At 28.2% G+C, this 24103-nt stretch overlaps 2 protein-coding genes and 1 long non-coding RNA gene across 3 annotated transcripts; 1 reads left to right on the forward strand and 2 right to left on the reverse strand.

The window, feature by feature from the left end:
• Positions 1-3047: 3047 nt before the first annotated feature.
• On the reverse strand, positions 3048-4226 carry LOC122276961. Its single transcript, XM_043086845.1, has one exon. It carries the CDS (start codon positions 4224-4226, stop codon positions 3048-3050), a length of 1179 nt encoding a protein of 392 aa, XP_042942779.1.
• A 36-nt stretch (positions 4227-4262) lies between these two features.
• On the reverse strand, positions 4263-5003 carry LOC122276962. Its single transcript, XM_043086846.1, has one exon. The coding sequence runs from the start codon at positions 5001-5003 to the stop codon at positions 4263-4265; it is 741 nt and encodes a 246-aa protein (XP_042942780.1).
• Positions 5004-13015: 8012 nt separating this feature from the next.
• Positions 13016-14526, forward strand: LOC122277506. Its single transcript, XR_006229022.1, has 2 exons — positions 13016-14124; positions 14300-14526. It is a non-coding gene; the product is annotated as an uncharacterized LOC122277506 (long non-coding RNA).
• Positions 14527-24103: the final 9577 nt, after the last annotated feature.

Raw genomic sequence — 24103 nt, forward strand, 5'->3', positions numbered from 1 at the left:
ATGCTTTTTCTGCAAGTTCACCAAACATAACAGCTGCTAATTTTCCTATCCCGTCATCAACTTCAACATATGCTCGACAACTGTAAATAATAAAAGTATTATTTTTTGTTAGTATTGGTAAAATTAATATGTGAATAATTTTGAAATGATTTGTTAATTATTGAAGTTAAAAAAATGTGTACCGTGGTTCAGCAACACTTTGATGTTTGCAGTGATAACAGAGAAAGCTTTCATTATGGTCATGCCCAGTTACTTTGTTACAATTGATGCATGACATATAGAAGAAGATTTGGCGCAAATTTATGATATTTATCTTTGCCTTGATCCAGAATTTTGCTTTCTATATTATATTAAGAATAATATTTTATTTAATGAGAAGGAATATAAATATAAATATGATGTTAAGAAAAATAATTTACCTCCATTGGTTGCAAACTTTTTAGTAATGCAGCAACATCACAATTTTTTGTTATTTGTCAAATACCAACTGACGATAAAGATGTAGATGGATATTTTAACGATTTTGCAATTATGACTTCAAGTCTTGAATCATTGATTGTAATCCTTAAAAAAAGAAAAAAATAAATTATAATTGGAACATTTTTAATAGATGTGTTAATAAAACATAGTGTAATTAATATGAATTACCATCTTTGCAGTGGTTTTGCTTCAGGGATAAGAGGATTGATTGTAAATGCACTTGCTGGTCGAGATGAAAGAGATAGTCCTGTTTCATTAATATAAATAATTGTTAATTAAAAAATATAAGATTGAAAATAAGAATTAAGAACTTGAATTATTAGAATTACCATTGTAAGAACGAACTTTGGGCTTTGTTGCAAGTAGAATTGGTTTTGTTTCGATTATTTCAGAAATTTTTTTGCATTCATCTTGAACAAAACAACCCCACATAGTCAACGAGATAGGATTGAAGCTACGTGATATGAAAGAAGAAAATTAAAAAGAATTTATAAAATAATTTTAAAAAATTAAAAAGGGGAAAAAAAATTTACCTTTGATCTATAACATAGATCTCTTGAAGAGTAGCTGGTCCATTTGTTAATGTTATTTCTTTTGGAGGTTTGATGTGAAGAGCAACTGCCAAGAGATCTGATTAAAAATATTGAAATTATTAGTTGTTTAGGAAAAAAAGAATTAAAAAATGATAATAATTTACCTATTTCTGCAATTGAATCCTTATAAGCATCCAACTCGTTAATGGGAATGAGGTTGTACTTTGGTATTTCTACTTGTTGTTCATTTTCTGGTATCTCTTCGATGATTTTTTTTGCATTTATAATCCATTGGTATTGATGCGACTCAGTTTGATATTTAGGATCCAGTAGCTTGACATATGCGTTTATAATATAATAGGATCGAAACATCTGTAGAGAGTCTTCTCTTGAATCAATATCATTTCCAAATATTGTTACTTGCAAATGATTTCCCTATATTATATAAGAAAGTATAGGTTGTTAGTTTTTATAATAAGTAAGGAATTTGTTTTTAAAAAAAAGTAAAAAAATTTTACAAGTAAATGTAATTACATAGAATGTGTAAGATATGTTATATAAAGTATATATATATAGGTATATTTGTAGAATAAATTGTAAGTAAAGAAAAAAATATTGTACCTGTTCATCTACCAACATTAGATTTTAGTATTTTACTGATGAGTGTTGCCCAATTCGTTTGGGGGATTTTTCAACTACGAGCATTTTGATTTTCCAGTCCCTTGTCTTTAGAATAATATCTTTAATTGATGTATAAGTGATCCGCATTTTGAAAACTAATAAGACAAAAAGAAATGAAGTCAATATATATAAGGAAAGAAATGGAATTAATTAAACTGTAAAATAAAAACTAATAGAAAACTTATATGTATTAATTAGTTAACAAGAATAAATTAATAGAATATTGGAAATATAAAAAAAAATTGTAGGAAATTTCTAATTTATTTATAGCAGTTAAAATTAAATATAAAAAAATAAAATTTGTTACCTGTGTAACATCAATCAGAGGAGGCCAATGTTAATAAGTCTGTGTAGACAATATTTTTTGTGCAGTTTTTTTCTGGCTTATCAGTTGAGATTGGTCGTATCAAAATCTTAATTGCAGAAATAGTCTTAGCTCTTGATAAAACTACATATAATTGTCCATGTGAGAAAACTGAATGTGGTAAGTATATCCCAACAAAATCTAATGTCTGTCCTTGTGACTTGTTTATACTCATTGCAGAGCTTAGTTTAACAGGAAATTGAGTTCGTTTGAATGGGAAACCACTGTTTTCATCAGGATTTGGTAAAAATGAAATTCTTGGAATAAAAACCTTTTTGCCACTGTGATGACCAACTGCAATTTCTGCATGAATAACGTTACGATCAAAATTGCAACAGATTAGTCGTATTCCATTGCATAGTCCTTCTGAAGGATTGATGTTTCTCAATAACATGATTGGACAGTTTTGTTTCAACAATAATTCATGTGGATGAAGTCCATTCGGTGTTAAAGTGTGTAAGAAATCTTCCATGACTGCTTGTTCAGATGCGTTGATTGTTTCATCAAAACTGTAATATTGTTTTAACTCTCCAGGAAATCTCTGAATCAACAAAGTGTTTATTTCATCAACATAACTGTTTTTTGGTGTCAATATAGCTTGATTCATCATGCTTGAAATATTTGCTGAATAATCAGAAATATTATGAAAAACAGTATCCACCAAATGATCCAAAGAAGCAGCATCATTTTCATATGGAATTAACATGACTGCAGGAATTCTGACGTGTTCATTAATTGTGATTGGTGGTAACCCATTCCCTAAATCCAATATGTATCTTGAAAACTCTGGATCTAATCTTGTACGCATATTTTCAGTCAAACGAATTTTTGTCAATTTTGGCCATAGGTAGGAAGAAACTAAGCTGGCATCAATCTGTTGTTGTCTTGTTCCTTTTGGAACCACAGGTAGAATCTGACGAAAATCTCCACCAAACACAATAACTTTTCCACCAAAAGATAATTCTGAATCTTTAATGTCATTTAGCATTTTATCCAATGCTTCTATAGATTCTTTTCTTGACATATATAGGAGCTTCATCCCATATGATCAACTTTACTTTTTGTAGTAATCTTGCAAGTCCACTTTGTTTGTTGACACTACATGTGAGATTTTTGTTGGTATCTAGTGGACTTTTGAATTGTGAATGTGCAGTTCGACCTCCAGGTAAGATTGATGCAGCTACACCAGATGAAGCAGTTGCAAGAGCAATTAATTGCTTTGTTCTTATTGTAGCAAGGAGTGCTTTGTATAAAAATGTTTTTCCTGTTCCACCAGGACCATCAATAAAGAATATGGCAGCTTCATTTGACAAAACTTTTTGTAAGATAGAATTATAAGCATTTTGTTGTTCGCAATTAAGCAGTGTTGATGCATGAAGATCTTCTTTTAGAATTGGAACAGCTAATTCATCATCAATTTCTCTAAACAAAAACTCATCTTGATCAAAATCAATGTTTTGGTCGATGAGATGGAACGAATTGATGTTTCTACCCATTGATTCAAATATTGTGAAGATGGAGCGTAAAGTTTCAGTTCTAATAGTTGATGAAGAACTTTCAACTAATTGAAAATCAGCAGACATATCTTGTTCAAAGTGCTCCCAAAGATCTCTTGGATTTGTAGGATTACAGTAAACCAAAATTGTTACAAATAGTCTTCTTAAACTGAAAGGCATTTGGTAAAGAGAGGCTTCATATAAGCATTCTTCTAAACTGTCATCTCTCTGTAATAAACCATACATAGTTGCAGCTTCACGAAATGTGGTGGCCAAGATACCATTTATAGTTTTGAGATGATCAAATGATAAAGGACCTCTTATATGATTTAATAACATCCGCAGATAATACCTTTCTCCTTCAAAAGGATTTGCTGTAACAATTCGACCTATCACAACTTGTTTTTTCCGAATAGTCCACATTTTGTATTGTTGGCTCCAAACATAAAATTCAGGAAATTCTTTATACAACAATTTTCTGGCATTCTGATCAACTTGATTTGTTGCGAAAAATTCAGTTAGCATTGATTTTGCTGAAAAGTCAGAGTTCATCACATTTGTTAAGTTTTCATGTGCACGGAAAGTAACCTGGTGTTGATTTTCAAGATGTAAATGTAAGCTATAGACTGCTGGATGAACCTTATTGATAATAAACCCAAATATTCTCCACATAGCCTCTGGTGGAGCAATCCATCGAGCTGATTGAAATCACTCAATTTCATCAATCTGTTGAGTGCTTTGTTTAGAAACCAGATTAAAGGCAACACGATCATGGCCTTTATAAATGTATTTGTAGAGATACTTGACAGCTTTTATTGTAGAACATATCTCAACATTAATATGGCAGTCAAACATTGCAAGTAAATAAGGGTTATATGGAACAACCCAACGATTATCTAAATCATGTCCTCTGATTTTGGCTGTTCTTCCATTGTTGCAGCGTTTATATATTGGGAAGCAATCATTTCCAACAACAGTGTTTGAGACAAACTGTTTTGGGTAATTATTTTTGCAACAGCTATTTTTCATGCATACATTTGTTGGATTTAGAACTCCACACGGGCCATCCATCATATGCTTAACAACAGCTGTATAGAGATGTAAGTTGTTGTCTTTGTCGGGTAATTCAGCAGATACGATCTCATCAAAAGATTCTGGTGCATATAATTTCCAATCTTGACGCAATATAATTAGGAAATGGGCATGTGGAAGTCCTCTTTTTTGGTGCTCAATAACATAAACATATGCTGAGATTTTTCCAAATATTTCTCGTTTGAATAGTTGATACTTCAGATCCTCTAATTTTGCTCTAAAGATTCGAGCAATTAAGTCAGGTCGATTTTGGGTTTCCTCATGTGGTAACAATTGAGTTGAGATCTCTTTCCAGTTTGGATTGCATGTCATTGTCAAAAAAATATCTGGTTTGCCATATCGTTGAACTAAAGTCATTGCTTCTAAATATCTTTTTTGCATATCTCTTGGGCCTCCAATAAAAGATGAAGGCAAAATTATACGTTTGCCAATTCTTAAAGCGCTTGTTTCTCCAAGATTAATGCTATCAACAATGCCTTGATATAATTCAGATCGAATATGTTGTTAATTGCAACGAAAATAATCTAACCTTGAAGTCTCTATCTTGACATACATGTCAACAACAAATTGTTGAAGAAGTCGGCCAGAGATTAGAAGAATAGATTTCAGATTTTCTCTAATTTGTAACTTGTAACAGTAATATTCACGGCAAGAAACAATGGGATCTTTTCTCTTTTTCTTTAAAACTACAAAAGTAATAAAAAATTATTTAGAAAAATACATACCAAATATATTAATAATAAGTTTTATAAAAAAGATAGCATAGAAAATTTAACCTTGTTGTTCTCTTCTGAGTAATTCTTCTGCTGATGTTGATTGATGAGGATCAATTAATTGAGTTGTGCAATTATTGGTAGATACAGATGCAGTTCTTTTGTTAATTCTTTGTATGCCTTGGTGCCATCCAATATCTCCGAGAGGAAACAGTAAAGGATATTGAAGCGGATCATAACATCTAAAATAATATTGAACTAAATGACTCCCGCCAATATGGTTAAATACGAAAATATCACGAGGTGTTAAATGTTCTGAATCATCATTTTCAACCCAAATAGCTGCAACTTCTGATGATGTTGGGGCATTAAACACCCGTTGATCTAAACCAGGATCTGATTTTATACAGATTTTTTGATATTCCAAATTTGGTAAATCACCAATAGATCGAAAAAATGTTGAATATGGATTTACATGAAGGAGATCCATAAGTTGGGCAATAATAGAAGGATCCATTCTGATTGAGTCAACAATGCGATTCTCAAATTCATGTTCAATGTCATAGAAATATAGCTGCAAATTAGAAGGTTGACCATTTGAAGGAATCAAATCAGAGAGATAGTGATAAATTTGACCTTGAGCTCGAAATGTATATATTCCTCTGTTTCTTCGACATAAATTTCTGTTAAATTTAACTCCAAAAGATGTGAAAGCAAATTTGTTGTTGTACGTTCGAACATATGTTTGAAATTGTGTAGATTCAGCAGTATTTGAAACAAACAAATTATAGAGTTGATCTGGAACATCATTTGTAACCAAAGAGATTGATCCGTCAGCACAGCAGAAACTGTTTTGTTTCATGAAAGAATCTTTTCGCTTTGCAATGCTTACAATGTGGCACATTTGGTAAATAATTTGCTTCAACTGGAATATTTTGTAATATTTGTCTATGTACAACATTATGACGACGTAATGTGCCTATTGAGTTGGGGTAAAGGAAAAACAAATATAAGAAATTTCATTAGAAATAATTAAATAATTTTTTTTGAATCAATATTTTAAATATAAATAAGAATAAAATATAATGTTATTAAATAATTGATTTTATTTTTAGTTCTTACCCAAAGTATGTGTTCGCAAATTTTTTTGAGGACTTGATTGTGATTGATCAACAGGAAGAGCCTATTTTAGACAAAAAATAATTATTGAAAGAGAGTAAATAAATAAAATATATGATAGGAAAAAATAAAAGTTACTAAACCTGATGGACCATAAGTTGTTCAGAAAGTTGACTTGTCTCTATTGGTGTATTTGTTGATTTTCCTCTCGACAAATTTATAGAAAAACTTGAGCCAGTAAAAGAACTGTATGAAATATTTAATTGTGTAGATTCTTTTGAATTTTTACCAAGAATATGAACATCTGGACATATGTTACGCTCTTCTGAGGAGGTCATTCCAAGAATGTTAAAATTACAGCGAGAAATTCTGGACCTCTTTCCATGACATTGTTGAATATTAGAGTTTTCAATATTGCTAATAGGTTAGAGATGATCATCTGATGTATTATCGATTGATGTAATCATTTGATCAATATCAGATGGCATTGAATCTTGAAAATCAATCATACTTCTTTTTGAAACTTATTTCTGAGCATGTCTTTTTGTTGTTCTTTGTTGCAATTGATCTTTTTTGTTTTGTAGAAGATCTTTAGACGACATTTTTTTTGTTGATTGTTTTTGAAGCCGAATTTTATTTAATTATTTCCTGAAGTAAAGATTTTGGAATTAAATAATAAAATTTTATCATTCAATATATTAATAAAGTAAATAATAAGTTCAAAATTTTAAATTGACATAAAATAAAAAGTACATAAAGCAATAATTACAATCTAATGTAAAATATTTAAACAATGATGCAATTTAATTTTCTCAAAAAGTTTATTGGTTGGAACAGAAAAGAAAGTATAATAAATATATTTATTTATATTATATACTTTATTGAATAAAATATTACTTGCTAAATAAAGATATAGTTTTAAGCATGGATTGAACAAATGAAATAATTTGTAATATATAAGGGAAAAAAATACTTACAATTTCTTTAGCTAGCAGGATATTTGTTGACTTCAGATCTTTTACTTGAAAATGTAATCTCTATTTTTAAAAAAGAACAATGTATGTTATTTTTAAGAAGAAATATTTTTTTAAAAATTTTTAAAGAGATGAAAATGTTTTAATTTGTTGCAATTAATTTTGATGAGAGATATCATAATAATTATTTGTAAACACAAAAATAATACAATTGATAAACGAAATTGTAAGAACTTGATGTTTAGTTGATATGCAATAGTAAGAATACTCATTTGTTATTATAATATCAAATTTAAAATGTTAATAACATTCAAATGTTTTTTTAAGAATTTCTTTCGGAATTTTTAATTAATGAATTATATAAAAGAAGTGATAAAAATTTATATTATATATTAAGTTTGTATTTATTTTAATTTTTTTTAATTCATACATTTATTTTAAATGGTTAAATTTATTTAAAATAAAATCTAAACAGTTTAAATCAGAAATAACATAAATAATACATTAGAATTTATTTAATAAGAATATATTTTTTTAAAAATCTAAAGTAATGTAAATTTCATTTATAGATATGAAACCACTAAAATAAATGCGATAAATTTTATTTGAAATTTAATCAAACTTTTTAAGCAAAAAAATTAACATTTTATTGTTACAATCACAATAATAAATTTTTGTAAATAAATTTTTTATGTTTTTGTAAAGATATAGTTTTAAGCATGAATTGAATAAATTAAAGAATTTGTAGTATATAAGGAAAAAAATACTTACAATTTCTTTAGCTAGCATGATATTTGTTAACTTCAGATCTTTTACTTGAAAATGTAATACCTATTTTCAAAAACAAATATTTTTATTTAAAATTTTTAAAGAGATGAAAAAGTTTTAATTTGTTGCAATTAATTTTGATGAGGGATACAACTGATAACATTCAAATGTTTTTTTAAGAATTTCTTTCGAAATTTTTAATTAATGAATTATATAAAAGAAGTGATAAAAATTTATATTATATATTAAGTTTGTATTTAATTTAATTTTTTTTAATTCATACATTTATTTTAAATAGTTAAATTTAATAAAAATAAAATCTAAACAGTTTAAATCAGAAATAATATAAAATTATAATGTTTTATTTTGCAAATATTTACAGTTAAAGAATTGATCGTAAAATTTTTTTTGAATTTATAGCTATAAATTTTATAGCTTGATAAATTCAAATTTATATAGAAATCAATGTCAAAATATGGTATTATTTTTAAAATCACTATAGAATTTTTAATGTCTAAATATGGTATATACATATTTAATTTTTGTATATACAATGATTTTACATAAAAGAAAGATATACAAATATGTAATAAATTTGTTATATTTTTAAAAATTTCATAGCATTTGTTTATTAAAAAATAAAAGTCAAAATATGATAAATAGATTTTTGCAATATTTTAGCAAAAGGTAAAATAAAAAATATTTAAGAGTAATGTGATTTGAATTTTGATTTTTTTTATTGACAAGAAAGCCCTTATTTTTTACAATAAATAGTACATTAGATTTTTTTTTATTATTTTGAAGAAATATGTACGATTAAATATGTAATTGAACAAAAAATAAATATTTAATATTCATAAAACAAATGAACACTTACAAATTTCTTACCAAAGGATTATAATGTGATCTGAATTTTGATCATCTTGTTGACAAGATGGCTCCTATTTTTGACAACAAATAATATATTAGAATTTTTTTAATAAGAATATATTTGTTTAAAGATGTAAAATAATGTAAAATTCATTTATACAAATGAAATCACCAAAACAAAGTAATTTAATAACTTTAGATACATCAAAGTAAAACTAAAACGTAAACTGCCGTAATTGCCAAATAAAGTGAAAGGTAAAATGGGAAAAAAACATTGGACGGAAAAAACAAAAAAAAAAAAGGTGAAAAAAAGATCTACTATTCCTAACACTGTACATCACGGATTCACGCTTATATTATCACTATAGATATAGATATAGATAAGATTTATATATTATATATTTGTATATTACATTATATATATTATATAAAATGAGAATTCCAATATTATATTTGTTGCCGATATAATATATTATTAGATGAATTTTAATCCTTTTTATGACAAAATAGCCACTATTTTTAACAACAAAAAATACAAGAAATTAAAATTAAGAAAAGAAGAAGACGTTATTAGTTGAAAGAAGAATATTAATTTTTAAAAAAATTAAAGCATATAATTTTTTCTATTATTATATTTTTAAATAATATAAACAAATTTGGTCATTATTTTTATTGTTATGTTTTTATATATTTTTTCTTTCTTTGAATTTTTTTTTTTACAAAATATAACATATCTTTAAAAATTTGAACAATTTATTCCTAACTTGAATCAATTTTGTTTTATTTTATTTTTTTACAGCAATTTATTTTTTTTTCCTAAATAATTTTGTTGGTTGTTGATGTGTATATTTAATAAATATGTATATTTTAATTTGTTTTGTTCTTATTTTTTATTTTTTTGTGTACACAAATAAAATGATAACTTGTCATTTGCTAGTATGAGTTTTTTATATATTTTAAAATCTATTTTTCTTAAGTTACATGTAAATTTTTTACTCTATTTTATATTACTCAATACAATTGACCATATTTAAGCTAATCAATGTTAATATTTATATAAATTGACCATATTGACTATTTTTATTGATTATTGGCATATATAAAAATGAAATGTTATGTTCTTATTTATTATTCAATTTTATATGTATATTAAATTATATTTGTATTTTTAGCTACATCTACAATTTTTTTTTCTTTATATTACTTAATATCATTGTTTTATTATATGTAAGAGTTTTAGATTGGGTTTATTCATGTTTCAAAGATTTTTTAAATATTGAAATAAATGACTACTCTAATAATTGATTACATTTGTGTTGAAACAAATAAAAAGTAGAACATAAAGAAGACAAAAATAGCACTACAATTAGAAATGAAACGCATGAAAAGATTTAGTTACCCATTCTACAAGTAAATTTAGTTTTATAAATTTAAACATCCTTGTAGTTTTCTATTCTTGTTCTTTCATTTTGAGTTTATTTGTACATCAATCATAAAGTTGAAAATTAATCCAAAAGAACCAATATTAAAACTCTATTTTATATAAATTGACCATATTGACTATTTTTATAGATTATTGACATATATATATAAATGAAATGTTATGTTCTTATTTATTATTCAATTTTATATGTATATTAAATTATATTTGTATTTTTAGCTACATCTAAATTTTTTTTTTCTTTATATTACTCAATATCATTGTTTTATTATGTGTAAGAGTTTTAGATTAGGTTTATTCATCTTTCAAAGATTTTTTGAATATTAATATAAATGACTATTCTAATAATTGACTACATCTGTGTTAAAACAAATAAAAAGTAAAAAAATAAAAAAGACAAAAATAGCACTACAATTGAAAAGGAAAGCATGAATAAATTTAGTCACCCATTTTACAAGTAAATTTAGTTTTATAAATTTAGTTCATATTTAGTTTTATAACTATTCTTTTAAAAAGTCAAAAGAATAAGGGAAAACAATTTTACTTAATAGCAAAATGTACAAAATGAAGAAAGTAAATATGAAATCAATCTTATATTAATATATAGGTGGTCGAAATAATGAAGAAAAAAACCAGAATCTGATAAAAAAAAAAATAGACAAATTTGAGAGAATAACAGAAAAGTAATATTATAAAAGTATTAAAATTAGATTTCCCATAAAATTATTTTTAATTTATCAAAAGAAGAAATTATCCAAATTTTTTTTTGGAAAATTTTACTTATTTTTTTAAAACTTTTAACATTTCATTCATTATTCTTTATCTATTTTACTCTATTATTGTTTTATTATTAATTTTTTACCTCTATTTATAAATTTAAGAGCTCAATATTTTTTCTTATTTTTTAAAATGTTACTTTACTGAATATTTAAAAAAAAATAGATATGATAAATTTTTTATATTTCCATAAATATTTAAAATATTTTTAAAATTATAATAAATATGTGTATAATAAAAACAGTAGATAATTAGAAGTAAATAAATATAATAAAAAGTTTAAATGATTATAAGAACATTTACTTTACGTTTCCCATAAATTTACATTTATGGGAAAAAAAAGGCAAAAAAATTAGTTAAGTTATCTAATAAAAAGGAAAAAAGAAAAAGGCAAAAAAAAATTTTTTTGACAGAATAACAAAAAAGTAATTTTATAAGAACATTTACATTAAGTTTCCCATAAATTTCTTTATAATTTACCTAGAAACGAGATTTCATAAAAGTTTTGTAACTTTTACCAAATTTTACTTATTTTTTAAAAAACTGTAACATTTTATTCTGTATTCTTTATCTATTCTATTAAAATAATATTTCTCTAATTTTTTTATTTATTATTTTTAACTTATATGTACAAATTTAACAACTCAATATTTTTTCCTATTTTTTGAATTGTTATTTTAGTGAATATTTTAAATAAAAAATTAAATAAATTTTTGTGGGTATGATAATATTTTTATAATTATATTCTTTATATTTCCATAATTATTTAATTTATTTTTAAAATTATTGTTTAAAACAATCATAAATATGAATATGATATAAAGTGTAGATAATTGGAAGTAAATAAATATAATACAAAGTTTAAATGATTAGAAGAAAATATTTAAAAAAATAATATTTAAAATTAATTTTATAGCAACATATAAGTGGTGTAAATGATGGGAAAAAAAATGAAAATCTAACAAAAAGCAAAACAGACAAGTTTGAAAAAATGACAAAAAAGTAATCTTATAAAGGCATTCATATTAATTTTTCCATAAAATTATGCATAATTTAGCAAAAAATGATATTTTAGAAACTTATTATCCAAATTTTTCTCATTTTTCAAAAACCTCTAATATCTCATTCTCTATTATTTATCTATTATATTAAAATAATATTTCTGTATTATTTTTTATTAATTATTTTTTATTAATTATTTTTTCATATATTTACAAATTTAACCATTCAATATTTTTGATTTTTTTAATTATTACTCTAATGAATATTTTAAACAAAAATTTAAATAATTGTTTTGTGGGTATGATAATATTTTTATAAATAATTTTTTTTATTTCCATAACTATTTAAATTATTATTTAAAATTACATTAAATATGACTATGATTAAAAGTGTAGATAGTTGAAAGTAAATGAATATAATAGAAAGTTTAAATGATTATAAATGTATAAATATTTATATAATATAACTATAAATATATAAATATATAAATATTTATATATATATTGATATATTCGTCCGTATATAGATATAGATACAAATATACAAATATAGATATAAATAGATATAAGTAAATAAATGTAACCCATAAACTGGTAGTAGACAAATGATAAGAGGGGCAGAAAAGTAAATTTGATCCTAATCCTAGACACCCATATATAACCATCTCTAACTCTAACCCTTTTCATTTCACCCCTACAACTTTCAGCTGCCGTCCCCTCTCCCTCTCATTTCGGCCCCTACCCATTTGAGCTTCCATCCTCTCTCTCTCTCTCTCTCTCTCTCTCTCTCTCTCTCTCTCTCTCTCTCTCTCTCTGTTTTCATCTTCTTGTTTGATCTTTGTTTTTATTTTATTTTTCTTTTAATCTCTTGCAGTTTTTTCCGCACTACTCATCTCTTGCATTTATTTGATTTTTTTTAGGTGCATTTAGATCTAGAATGTTCTTTACGGGAATTTTTTTTCTCTCAGTTTTTATCTTCTTGTTTGATCTTTGTTTCTACTTTCTTTTTCTTTTAATCTCCTGCAGTTTCATCTGCACTACTCATCTCTTGCATTTATTATATTTTTTTTTTGTTCATCTTTTGTGCATTTAGATCTAGAATGTTCTTTACGGGAATTTTTTTTTTCTAAACTTTCAGATCTGAACCGTTTATTTCATTTATTTGTTATTGATTTTTTATACGTTTCGATGAAGAATGTTTTTGACAATTTTTCAAATTTTCTTTTGTTTTTACTTTAAGATCTGAACAAATTTTTTTTTGTTTGAGTTTCCTTCTCGTTTTTTTGTTCTTGTTTTTGTCTCTTGCCTTATTTTGTTCTTCCGTTCTCTTATTTTGTTGTTTGATGTTTGGAATTTTCAAATCTGTACAGCAACTTATTGTTTTGCAAATGATGTATGTAACGTGCAGATCCTCCATGCACAATAACAACTTATTGTTATTTTTTTATGCATATTTTTGAATTTTTTTGTTGGATTTGTTATTTGTTAGTTCTTCCTCGCGTGGTGGCTTAGATCCGCTGCCTATGGCCGCGCGTAGCAGCTGACTACCACGGCGGAAGGTGAAATATTTTTCGTTTGTGTATTATTTCACCATTGTGTATTAACGTACTCTGTTTGGGTTTTAATTTTTTTTATCTGATCGATATTTTCGGTTTGTTGGTTGGATCTGTTGTTTTTGGTTGAAGGAAGTTTTTGTTTTTCCTGATGGATATTTCTAGGTTTTTCCATTGAATCTGTTGTTTGTTGGGTCTTCCTAACATCGCAGTTCACATCGGCTGATAATGGCCAGTCGGCAACCCACGACCACGCTGGAAGGTGAAATTTTTTTCATTTGTTCATTATTTTCGTGTATTGATGTAAATTATTAGTATAGATAGATATTTTTCACATCTAGACGAAATTTTTCAACTGGATAGTTTTTTTTTTCAAAAATTTTGGAACTCGGTTTTGTGTTTTCACTCTTAACTGCTGGTTTTTTTTGTGTTCTTAGGACGTACGAACAAATTTGAAGATTAAATTTCAGAAGATCCAATTTGTATGAGGGATTTAATTTTTTTGTTGGGTTAACTCTGTGTAAATAAAGATGTAAATATGTAAATATAGTAAATATGCAAATATAGTTTTATCTTTCCATTTTTTTTGGCTGTAATACACATGCATATCATGTAATTACATAATGTAAGAAATAGATTCATACAATACAGTTAATTTTTACAATACTGAGGAAAACAAATAAAACGTACCTACAATGCTGAGTGAGAGAGCAGAACGCAGTAGAGAGCCACAAGACGGAAATGAAAAAAATTATGATATTTAAATTACAGTTGGATTCAAATTGTCAGATTAAGAGATAAGTATTAATGGTAAAAAGACAATAACATAAAGTGGGCAAAGTAAAACGATACTGAAGACAATGAATTGAACAACAAAAATAAAGGCAAAATCGGAAAGACAATAAAGCAAACTAATCTGTTGGTGGGAGGCAGAAAGACAAAAATAACTGTCGGTGGAATAAAAATAAAATGTAAACTGCGGTAATTTCCAAATAAAGTAAAGGATAAAATGGAAAAAAAAATTTACTGTTCTTAACATTGTAGCAAGCGGATTGCCGCTTATATTATCACTATAGATATATTCATCAGCATGTTTAACCAGTTTGATCGAGTCTTGACCATATGTGCAACTCCAGTTTAAAGTTCAAACGGCCTCTCAGGAGTAAAGATTCATTTGCCGAGTAATTGAGAATGACCATGAAGTACTACTACATGGTATATATTACTTCATGGGTGGCACTACAGCTATCAGAAATTTCTCCAGATAAGTGTATTTCTTTTTTTATGTATTTTTTTAATTATCTTAAATATCTTTTTAAAAAGAAATTTATGACATCATTAAAAAATACTTCTTTAATCACTAAATAATATATATATCAGAATCTAACCACGCTTACCATTTTCCTTAGTTCATAGGCAAAAGCCGCAGGAACGAATGGTGTCGTTAAAATCATAGCTATAGAACAGTTGAATACGTACACTCAAGTCATCCGAATCTCCACCAAGGCAAATTGGGATGCTTCTCTCAGTAAACAAAATTTGAGGCTTGGTATTGTTTTGAGAAATGAAAATGGTGAAGTTTTGGCCTGTGCTTGCTATAAAAAACCACCAGTTCTTGACTCTGCACTGGCAAAAACTGTGGCACTGTGGCATGCTATTGAATTGTACAATGATCTAGGTTTTAATGGAGTTATACTTGAAGGGGATGCTCAAGTGGTGGTGAAAGCTGTTAATAGTGAGGATAAGGACCTATCTTCTAGTGGTCACATAGTCGAGGATATCAAGGCAATTTTGAAAGGGAGAAATGCTTGGAAGGTTCAGTGTAGAAGAAGAGAATGAATGTGCCACATTTGTTAGTTAAAAATGCTTTAAATTTTGAACATGAGCAGATATGGATAGATGAATGTCCAAAATTTATTTCTTTACAAGTTTGTAAGGATTCAAATTGTACTAGTTCAACTTTTGATAGATAAATATATGAGGTTCTATTTGATTCAAAAAAAAAAAAATGTCATCCAAATCTCTATCCTCATTTTATCATACAATGTCACATCAGTAGCCGGGGTTGAACGTTATTAGATCTGGTTTAGATAGTCATGACTTGAGATTAGATGAATTGAAATGATTTGTGAATATTAATGAGATATTTGAGTTGAAATATGTGACGCACCCGACTTTCACGTATGGAAACATGGGAATCGTAACATCGGGATGATGACAACACGGGCTATGCACCCCACCGATGAGTGTTAAGTGTGTGTACAGGCAAAAAGTGTACAACAAAAGCCGCATTGGATAATTAAACGTTAGTCAACTAAATACCAGAATTTTAAATACATATTTTCTAAAATAAAAATGTTTTCAAAAGTTATACAATAATCTGGTAAAAAAAATTATAATACAATCCAAAATATATAACAAAAGTGAGAAACAAATCTCAAAATACAAAAAGTGACCTCAGGTTACTCATCCAGCAGAGTCGATCCCTTAGGCTCAATGTTGTCATCTATATCAAAATCTATGATTCCATAAGACAGGACCATAGGGTAGAAATACTACATGAGATTGTGAATCTCATTAACTAATAAATCAAACAACCTACGAGATAAAAATATATTTATGCAACCAACATATATGTGTGCACATGCTGAAATATGCATGAGACCAAAATCATTGTTTTCCCAAAAATGAATATTTTTTCCAACACAAGCCAAAATTCTCATTTGGCCCAAAACCATTCCATTAAAATAAACTGTCATTTTCTCAGAAAATGGATGAGTATAAAACCACCATTTTTTCATAAAATGGTCTATATATCTATTTATCAAGACTCACCATTTTTCCAGAAAACAGCCCAAGTATAAAACCATCATTGTCCCAAAAAATAGTCCACATATCCATTTATCAAGAACTCGCTACTTTTCCAGAAAATGACCCATTATCCAATAATACTGTATGCATCATGATCTCCCCTAGAGACCATCCACACACCCTACCTCCCTTCGTCATACCACAGGTAACAACCGTGTGTGTAACTTCGTAATGAGCGATGCCCAGCTCCGTGCCTAGCGCTTTCTTGACCAACTATCCTCTAACCCTCATTAGTAGAGGGCTCACAGAGTCGGTACAAGAGCGTTACCATCTCGTTTGATCTCGTTGTCACCCAGTGACAACCCAGGGGACATCACTCAGTATATTATGCTCTCGAGTGACCAAAGAAACTCTACCGAAATAATGCCTCATCTTGGCTTTTTCATTTATAACACATGAAAATGTATGAACACAATGGCGAATGTCATGATGCCAAACACAACATTTGAACACCCAAATATAATCCAATTCCATAAACAATCACATCTTCCTATCCTCCCCAACTTCCTTACTCCTCAAACCCAGGTCCGGCACAATCAACCAGATTGTAGAAAATATGTTAATGTAAAAATATATTTAAATCTCATAAAGTTCTTTAAAAAATTACTTATAGTGATGAAATAAAATTTTGGAATATCAAATGTGGTGCTAACGATGGCGGCCCACGACGGAACAGTATTTTTAAACCAAGGCCATGGGCCTCAAAAATGGCAAATTTCAAATGGGAACAAAAGAGGGATTGGGCTAGCCATGGAAAAGCTAAGGGATGCTGGAGAAGCTAATGGTGGTGGTTGGTAGCCGTGGGTGGCAGTGTGAGCAGTGGTTGGAGGCCAAAAGAGACAAATCGAAGTGGGAGATAGGGAGGGTTCAAGGGGGACGGATCAAGGCTAAGGATGGGTGGTTAGGTGGCTGGAGGGTCATCGCTGGTAAGGTGAAGAGATGGCAGCGAACAAAGGAGCCATGGCGGTGTTGGAGCTTAAGGAAGCCGCGGCATTGAATCGGGGCGTGGGGAAGAATGGCAGCACAATTGGGGCTGGAAATGGAAGGGGTTGGCCGCCGGTGTGAGGGGAAAAGGATGGGCTAGGCGGTGAGGAAGAATGGCGGCACACGATGGGGCTAGCAGGAAGAGATTGAAGCACGGGGGTGAGAAGGGGAGGGGGGTCGCTAGCAGGAAGGGAGAGGGGGAGGAAAAAAGAAAAGAATGAAAAAGAAAGAAGAAAAAGAGAAAAGGGAAAAAAGAAAAAATAAGGGAAAGAACTGAGGTCCAATCTTTTTAACTTGGTGTCTCAAAACTGATCCCACGAAAAGGATTTCAAAATAGCAATTTAAATAAAATCATTTAAACGCAATGACTAAGTAAAATAAAATAATAAAATCAAACAATAAACTAATTTAAAATAAAGAGCATTTCAAATAATGAACAATAATTAATAACAATAAAATACATCAAATTAAATTTCACAATTAGAAATCATAAAATAATACCACGTAAATCATATAAAATTTAAAACAAGGAAGCTCATAATCTTAATAAATAAAATAATTATTTAATTAAAATATAAGTAAATACGGGGTATCACAAGATGAGATAGGTTAAAAATGATTTGAGTTAAAATGTTTTATAAGAGTTTGAAAAATTAGAAAGAAAGAATTGAATAAAAATATTATAAATTTAAATATTATTTTTGTTTTACGATTTGAAAATATTGAATTATTTTTTATATTTTGTTTGAAAATTTAGGAAAGTTGAAATAGTTATGTAATGATTAGATTACAAAATTAAATATTTGAAATTGAAAAGTATTTGTGTTTGTAATGTTTAGATACTAAGATAAGATAAGATCAAATGAAATGAGATGAAACGATATAAAAGTATATTCATATCCAAACCAACCAAAATCAACAATAATTAATATAACTTGAACAGAATTCCGAGTAAAATTGTCTCAAATTCTTCCAAAGAAAATAATTGAATACTAATAAATTTTCTCCAATCTAACTAATCCATTTATGTCACGTGGCACTTATCTACCACTCTTCTAATTTTACACATTGTGCTTTCTATTCCAACTATCACGACCAGCAATATCATCTGAAAATATGGAAAGTAAACAGATAAATTTACTAGCACAGTAAAAAGTGAACCTATACTAACGTGCAAAACACAAGCCAGTAGTTTAGAAGCAATAGAGTGATGAATAGAAAATTGAGAGTAGTACAACTCAATAAAATTTTCCCCCAGGTCATAAGAAATTACAATATCAACAATATTAGTAACCACAATTTCACGCCAATTGTGGGGTCAGTAACAGTAATCCAAGTAATCGGTAGCCATGTTTTACACTCATGGCAGAGCAAGTATTAGTAACATGAGTGATTCGGCCAATAGAAACAATATCAGTAATCAATTCCTAGTTTCTACGTTTTACCCCCTATGGCAAGGCCAGTTACTGTAACTGTACCAATAATCTTATGCTTTAAGGAATTTTAAGATGCAAAACAAAGAGCACTAATGTCAGTACAAAAATTGATTTCACAGCTTATACAGTATAAGCATGTTCGTGTGAAAATAGCTTGGGTCAGCAGTACCATTCATCAAAAAATTTCCAGTTTAGTATCAATACAAAGAATAGTTCGGAAAAATATCCGAAGTAGTTTAGTTTTCTTAACAAAAACAGGCAAGATTCTACAAAATCGACCTCAATTGATTTGTTTATTTTAGGCAACATCTAACATAGAGCACCGCTTACCTGAACTTGCTACCAAACTTATCTCATACCATGTCAAGTGAAAGTCGAAACCTAAACAAAATTAGGGTAATCTATAAGTAATATAAATAACCTAGTACCTCTAAAAAGAAATGAGAAAAAACATAATAACTCCCTCCATCGCAAGTACCCCACATTTCCATTTCTTCTAACACGATTACTACTCAACTTCAAGCCAACCCAAAACTTCCAAAACTGTGTATTTAAATATTTCATAACACCCACTACCTAACTTGTCGAAGCCTTTAACCAGGTTCAACCACATCATAAATGGGTATAAACCACAAACTCCAAGTCTAGACACTATAAAAAAAAGCATAAAATTGGTGGCGTTTATATACATGACGTTTGTTTATGTGCCGGTAGATATATATTTTTGTCAGTGTTTAATGTTTTCGCCAGTAAAGTATTGAGATTCCTGGCATTTAAATTTTTGTGTAGGTATAATATATAGTTTTGACGGCGTCTATAACAATGTCACCAATATAGCAATTATACGCCATGAAATCAATAGTTTCCTAGCATTTATATTGTTACGTTGGCAATAATATATATTTTTTGTGGCGTTTAAATAAATGCCAATAATTTATTAATTTTATGTTGTTATATTAACTGTGTTTGTAAGCGTTTATAATATTACACCGGTAATAATATATAGCATCAGCGGTGCTTCACAAAATGCCGACAATTGATACAGTTTACGCCGGTAAAATATTAAGTTTTTCGGCATTTATATCGTTTGAACATATGATCAATTAAATATTCATGTTTAAGATTATAATAACATTATTATATATATTTATTTAATATTAACATAACATTATAATAACATTATCTTATATATAATATATAATAAAATATTATTATATATATTATATAATATAATTATATATAATATGAAAAATATTATATTAACATTTCAATTACACTATTACAAATAGGATTGTAATATTTAGATGAAAGAGCTAATATTAGTCAAGAAATTAGAAAAAAGGGTCGGCAAAAAGGTAATTTTACATTAAGGCATACATATATGAATATTCTATAATTTCCCTCAAAATATTGTTATCAAAACAAAAACTAGTGAAAAGTTAAGTTGGCAGCTCCAGTATATTGCCCCAAAATTTCAGAAAATTCAAATTTCCCTCTCACAGCTATGCAATTAGCATGTCTTATACGCTGCTATTGAATATTAATACCTCATTCCACTTCTATTATTCACCATGTCTCTTAAGCACAACGACGACACCCATGCCCCATTGAATATTAATATTACAATTTTGGAAACTGGGTGATCTCAAACCCATTGACAGCAACAAATGCACAATCTCGTACTCTGTTTTAGAATTTCTTGATCCTCTGCAGTAGTCCAAAGGTGTTTATGTCTCCCTTTTCAATTCTAAACCTAACAATATTCGTAGAATCTGCATTGTTGAACCCAAGGTTTCAAGTTTTATATAATTATATATGTACACATAGATTTTGATGATAACAATTTGGTTACTTTCATTAATTTGGATGTAAATGTTTTATTTTGAATGACAGAGATAATTTAGGCAAGTTTAATGCAAAATCTGATTAAGGTATCTTTTTCGGGTATTTTACTAATATTACTTTACAGAGTATTCAATAAAAAGATTTTGACTGTACAAGAATCTATACATGTAGTATTTGATGAATCTAATTCTCTACTCTCCAAGAAATCTATTGAAGAAGAAATAGGAGGTATAAATAACACGAAAACTCTCAATCTCAACAAAGAGAACACAATAGAGGAAGTCCAACATGGAAAAATCAAGAAAGATCATCAAAATTTAATATAAGATGCAACCAAATAGTGAAAATTTGTGAAAGATCATCCAATGGAATAAATTTTGGGAGAACCTTCACGAGGTGTAAGTACTCAATCATTTCTTAGAAATATTTGCAATCATACTGCTTTTCTATCTCAGATTAAACCCAAAAATATTGATGAAGCACTTCTTGATAAATCTTGGATTCTAGCTATGCATGAAGAGTTGAATCAATTTGAAAGAAATGATATTTGGAAACTTGTTCCTAGACCCAAAAATCATACTATTATTAGAACAAAATGGATTTTTAGAAACAAGAAAGATGAGTCCATAGTCATTACTAGAAATAAGGCTCGACTTGTAACCCAAAGTTTCAATCAAGAAGAAGGAATCGATTATGATGAGACATATGCACTAATCGCAAGATTAGAAGTTATTCGAATGCTACTTGCATATGCTTGTTATAAAGATTTCAAACTTTTTCAAATGAATGTTAAAACTGCTTTCTTAAATGGTTTTATAAATAAAGAGGTCTATGTTGAGCAACATCCAGGTTTTGAGAATCATATTTCTCCAAATCATGTTTTTAAACTCACAAAAACACTATATGGATTTAAACAAGCTCTTAGAGATTGGTACGAGAGATTCAGTGGTTTCTTTATTAAAAAAAGATTTTTCAAGAGAAAAAAATGACACAACTCTTTTCATTAAATATGAAAATGATGATATTCTTTTGATTCAGATTTATGTTGATGATATAATATTCGGTGCTACTAATGAAAATCTGTGCCAAGTTTTTGCTAAGACTATGCAGGAAGAATTTGAAATGAGCATGATGTGAGAACTTACATCTTTCTCAAATTGCAAATTAAGCAAGTAAAAAGTGGGACATTCATCAATCAATCAAAATATATTAAGGAATTATTGAAAAAGTTTTGGATGAAAGGTGCTAAGGAAATTGGAACACCAATGAGCCCATCAACTAAACTTGATAAAGATGAAACCGGTAAACCAGTTGACTCGAAGGTATATTGATGTATGATTGGTAGCTTATTATATTTGACAGCCAGTAGACCAGATATTATGTTTAGTGTGTGCTTATATGCACGCTTTCAATCATCTCCAAAAGAATCTCATTTAATTGCCGTTAAGCGCATTTTTAGATATCTTAGTGGTAAATTAACCTAGGGTTATAGTACCCTAAACACACATCTTTTGATCTAATCAGCTACACAGATGTTGATAATGCTAATTGTAAAATAGATCGAAAAAGTACTAGTAGAGCATGTCATTTCTTAAGTCATGCACTAGTTTCCTGATTTAGTAAAAAATAAAATTATGTTGCACTATCTACTGCTGAGGCAGAATATATTGTTGCGGGTAGTTGTTGTGCTCAAGTTCTTTACATGAAGCAACAACTTGAAGATTTTAAACTCATGTATAATCACATTCCAATCAAATGTGATAATACATGTGTTATAAATCTTTCAAAGAATCCAATACAACATTTTAGAACTAAACATATTGAAATAAGATATCATTTTCTTCGATATCATGTACAGAAAGGCAATATAGCACTAGAGTTCACAAACACACATGATCAGTTAGCAGATATTTTCACAAAACCTTTACCAGAAGATAGATTATGTATGATTAGAAGAGAAATAGGTATCATGCGTGTTATGAATATTTCTTAAAAGATAGACCAGAGTCAATAAAAATAGAGAGAGATTTTTTAAATACTTTTACATAAACTTGAGATTCTTGGCCTCATGTTTGATACATTCATTCTCTTCATACAATATCATGTCATTCTTATCCATGGGGACTGGCAAGCGAAATGAAAAATCTAATAAAGATTTTTCAACTATTTATTCTTTTGTCGAATGATTCATTCCCTTATGTGAGACTCTCGAACAATTCGTTGAAGTACAACAATTTGTTCTTTAACTTTTTCAACTTCATGATTTCTGACTTGTAACCTCTGAGAAAAAGCAACAATGGAGGAAGAATAGCGAGTCTCGAGACTCACTAAGTCATAGATAGCATCGGAATCTAACTTATTAGTCAAATTGTTATTTTCTTACTATAACATGGCACCAATGGTAGATGCAGAAAGGACAAGAGATTGAGGTGTAGAATACTTCATGGATGAATCCAGAAAAATGTTAGAAGAATGAGCCATTGAGAAAAGAATTGAAAGCTTAAAGCGAGAATGTTGAAGGAATGCAGATGAGTTATAGAGATGAGAAGAAAATTTGATGTAGCTTGGATGAACTTTAAGACTGATTTTATAGATATAGCATAAAGAACAAGACAAGCTATCATCCAAATCAAGGAGCAATGTATTTTTTTTACCAATCGGTGAAAATGACATTTTTTTTAGAAACTCGGAGCCCTTAATCTCGTTTGTCAACATCAGGCGATTTTTTCAAATCTCCAACCATACTTGTCGGGTCACGAACGGATCCATTTTTTCAACTATCTACAGTTTTTACTAACACACCGTTTTCTTCATCCATTTACTTGTTGTGGATCCTTTTTAATGATGTCAAAAGGGGGAGAAGTGTTAAACTAGAACATTAACATTATTTGAATTGCTAAACTTGTTATATATACTTGGAATTATATTTATACTTTTGCTTGAAAAACTAACGCACATTCTCAGGGGGAGTTTAAGTATTAATACAGGCTTTAGGTTCTATCAAGTATTTGTCATCATCAAAAAGGGGGAGATTGTTGAACCCAAGGTTTCAAATTTTGTTTAATTATATATCTACACATGGATTTTAATGATAACAAATGAATT

This window comes from Carya illinoinensis, chromosome 9 (genome assembly GCF_018687715.1).
Source record: "Carya illinoinensis cultivar Pawnee chromosome 9, C.illinoinensisPawnee_v1, whole genome shotgun sequence".
NCBI classification, from domain to species: domain Eukaryota; kingdom Viridiplantae; phylum Streptophyta; class Magnoliopsida; order Fagales; family Juglandaceae; genus Carya; species Carya illinoinensis.

Bases quoted from the DNA above. Each gene is read 5' to 3' on its own strand.
- LOC122276961 (XM_043086845.1), bottom strand. From the start codon at position 4,226: ATGTGGAGAATATTTGGGTTTATTATCAATAAGGTTCATCCAGCAGTC.
- LOC122276962 (XM_043086846.1), bottom strand. From the start codon at position 5,003: ATGACTTTAGTTCAACGATATGGCAAACCAGATATTTTTTTGACAATG.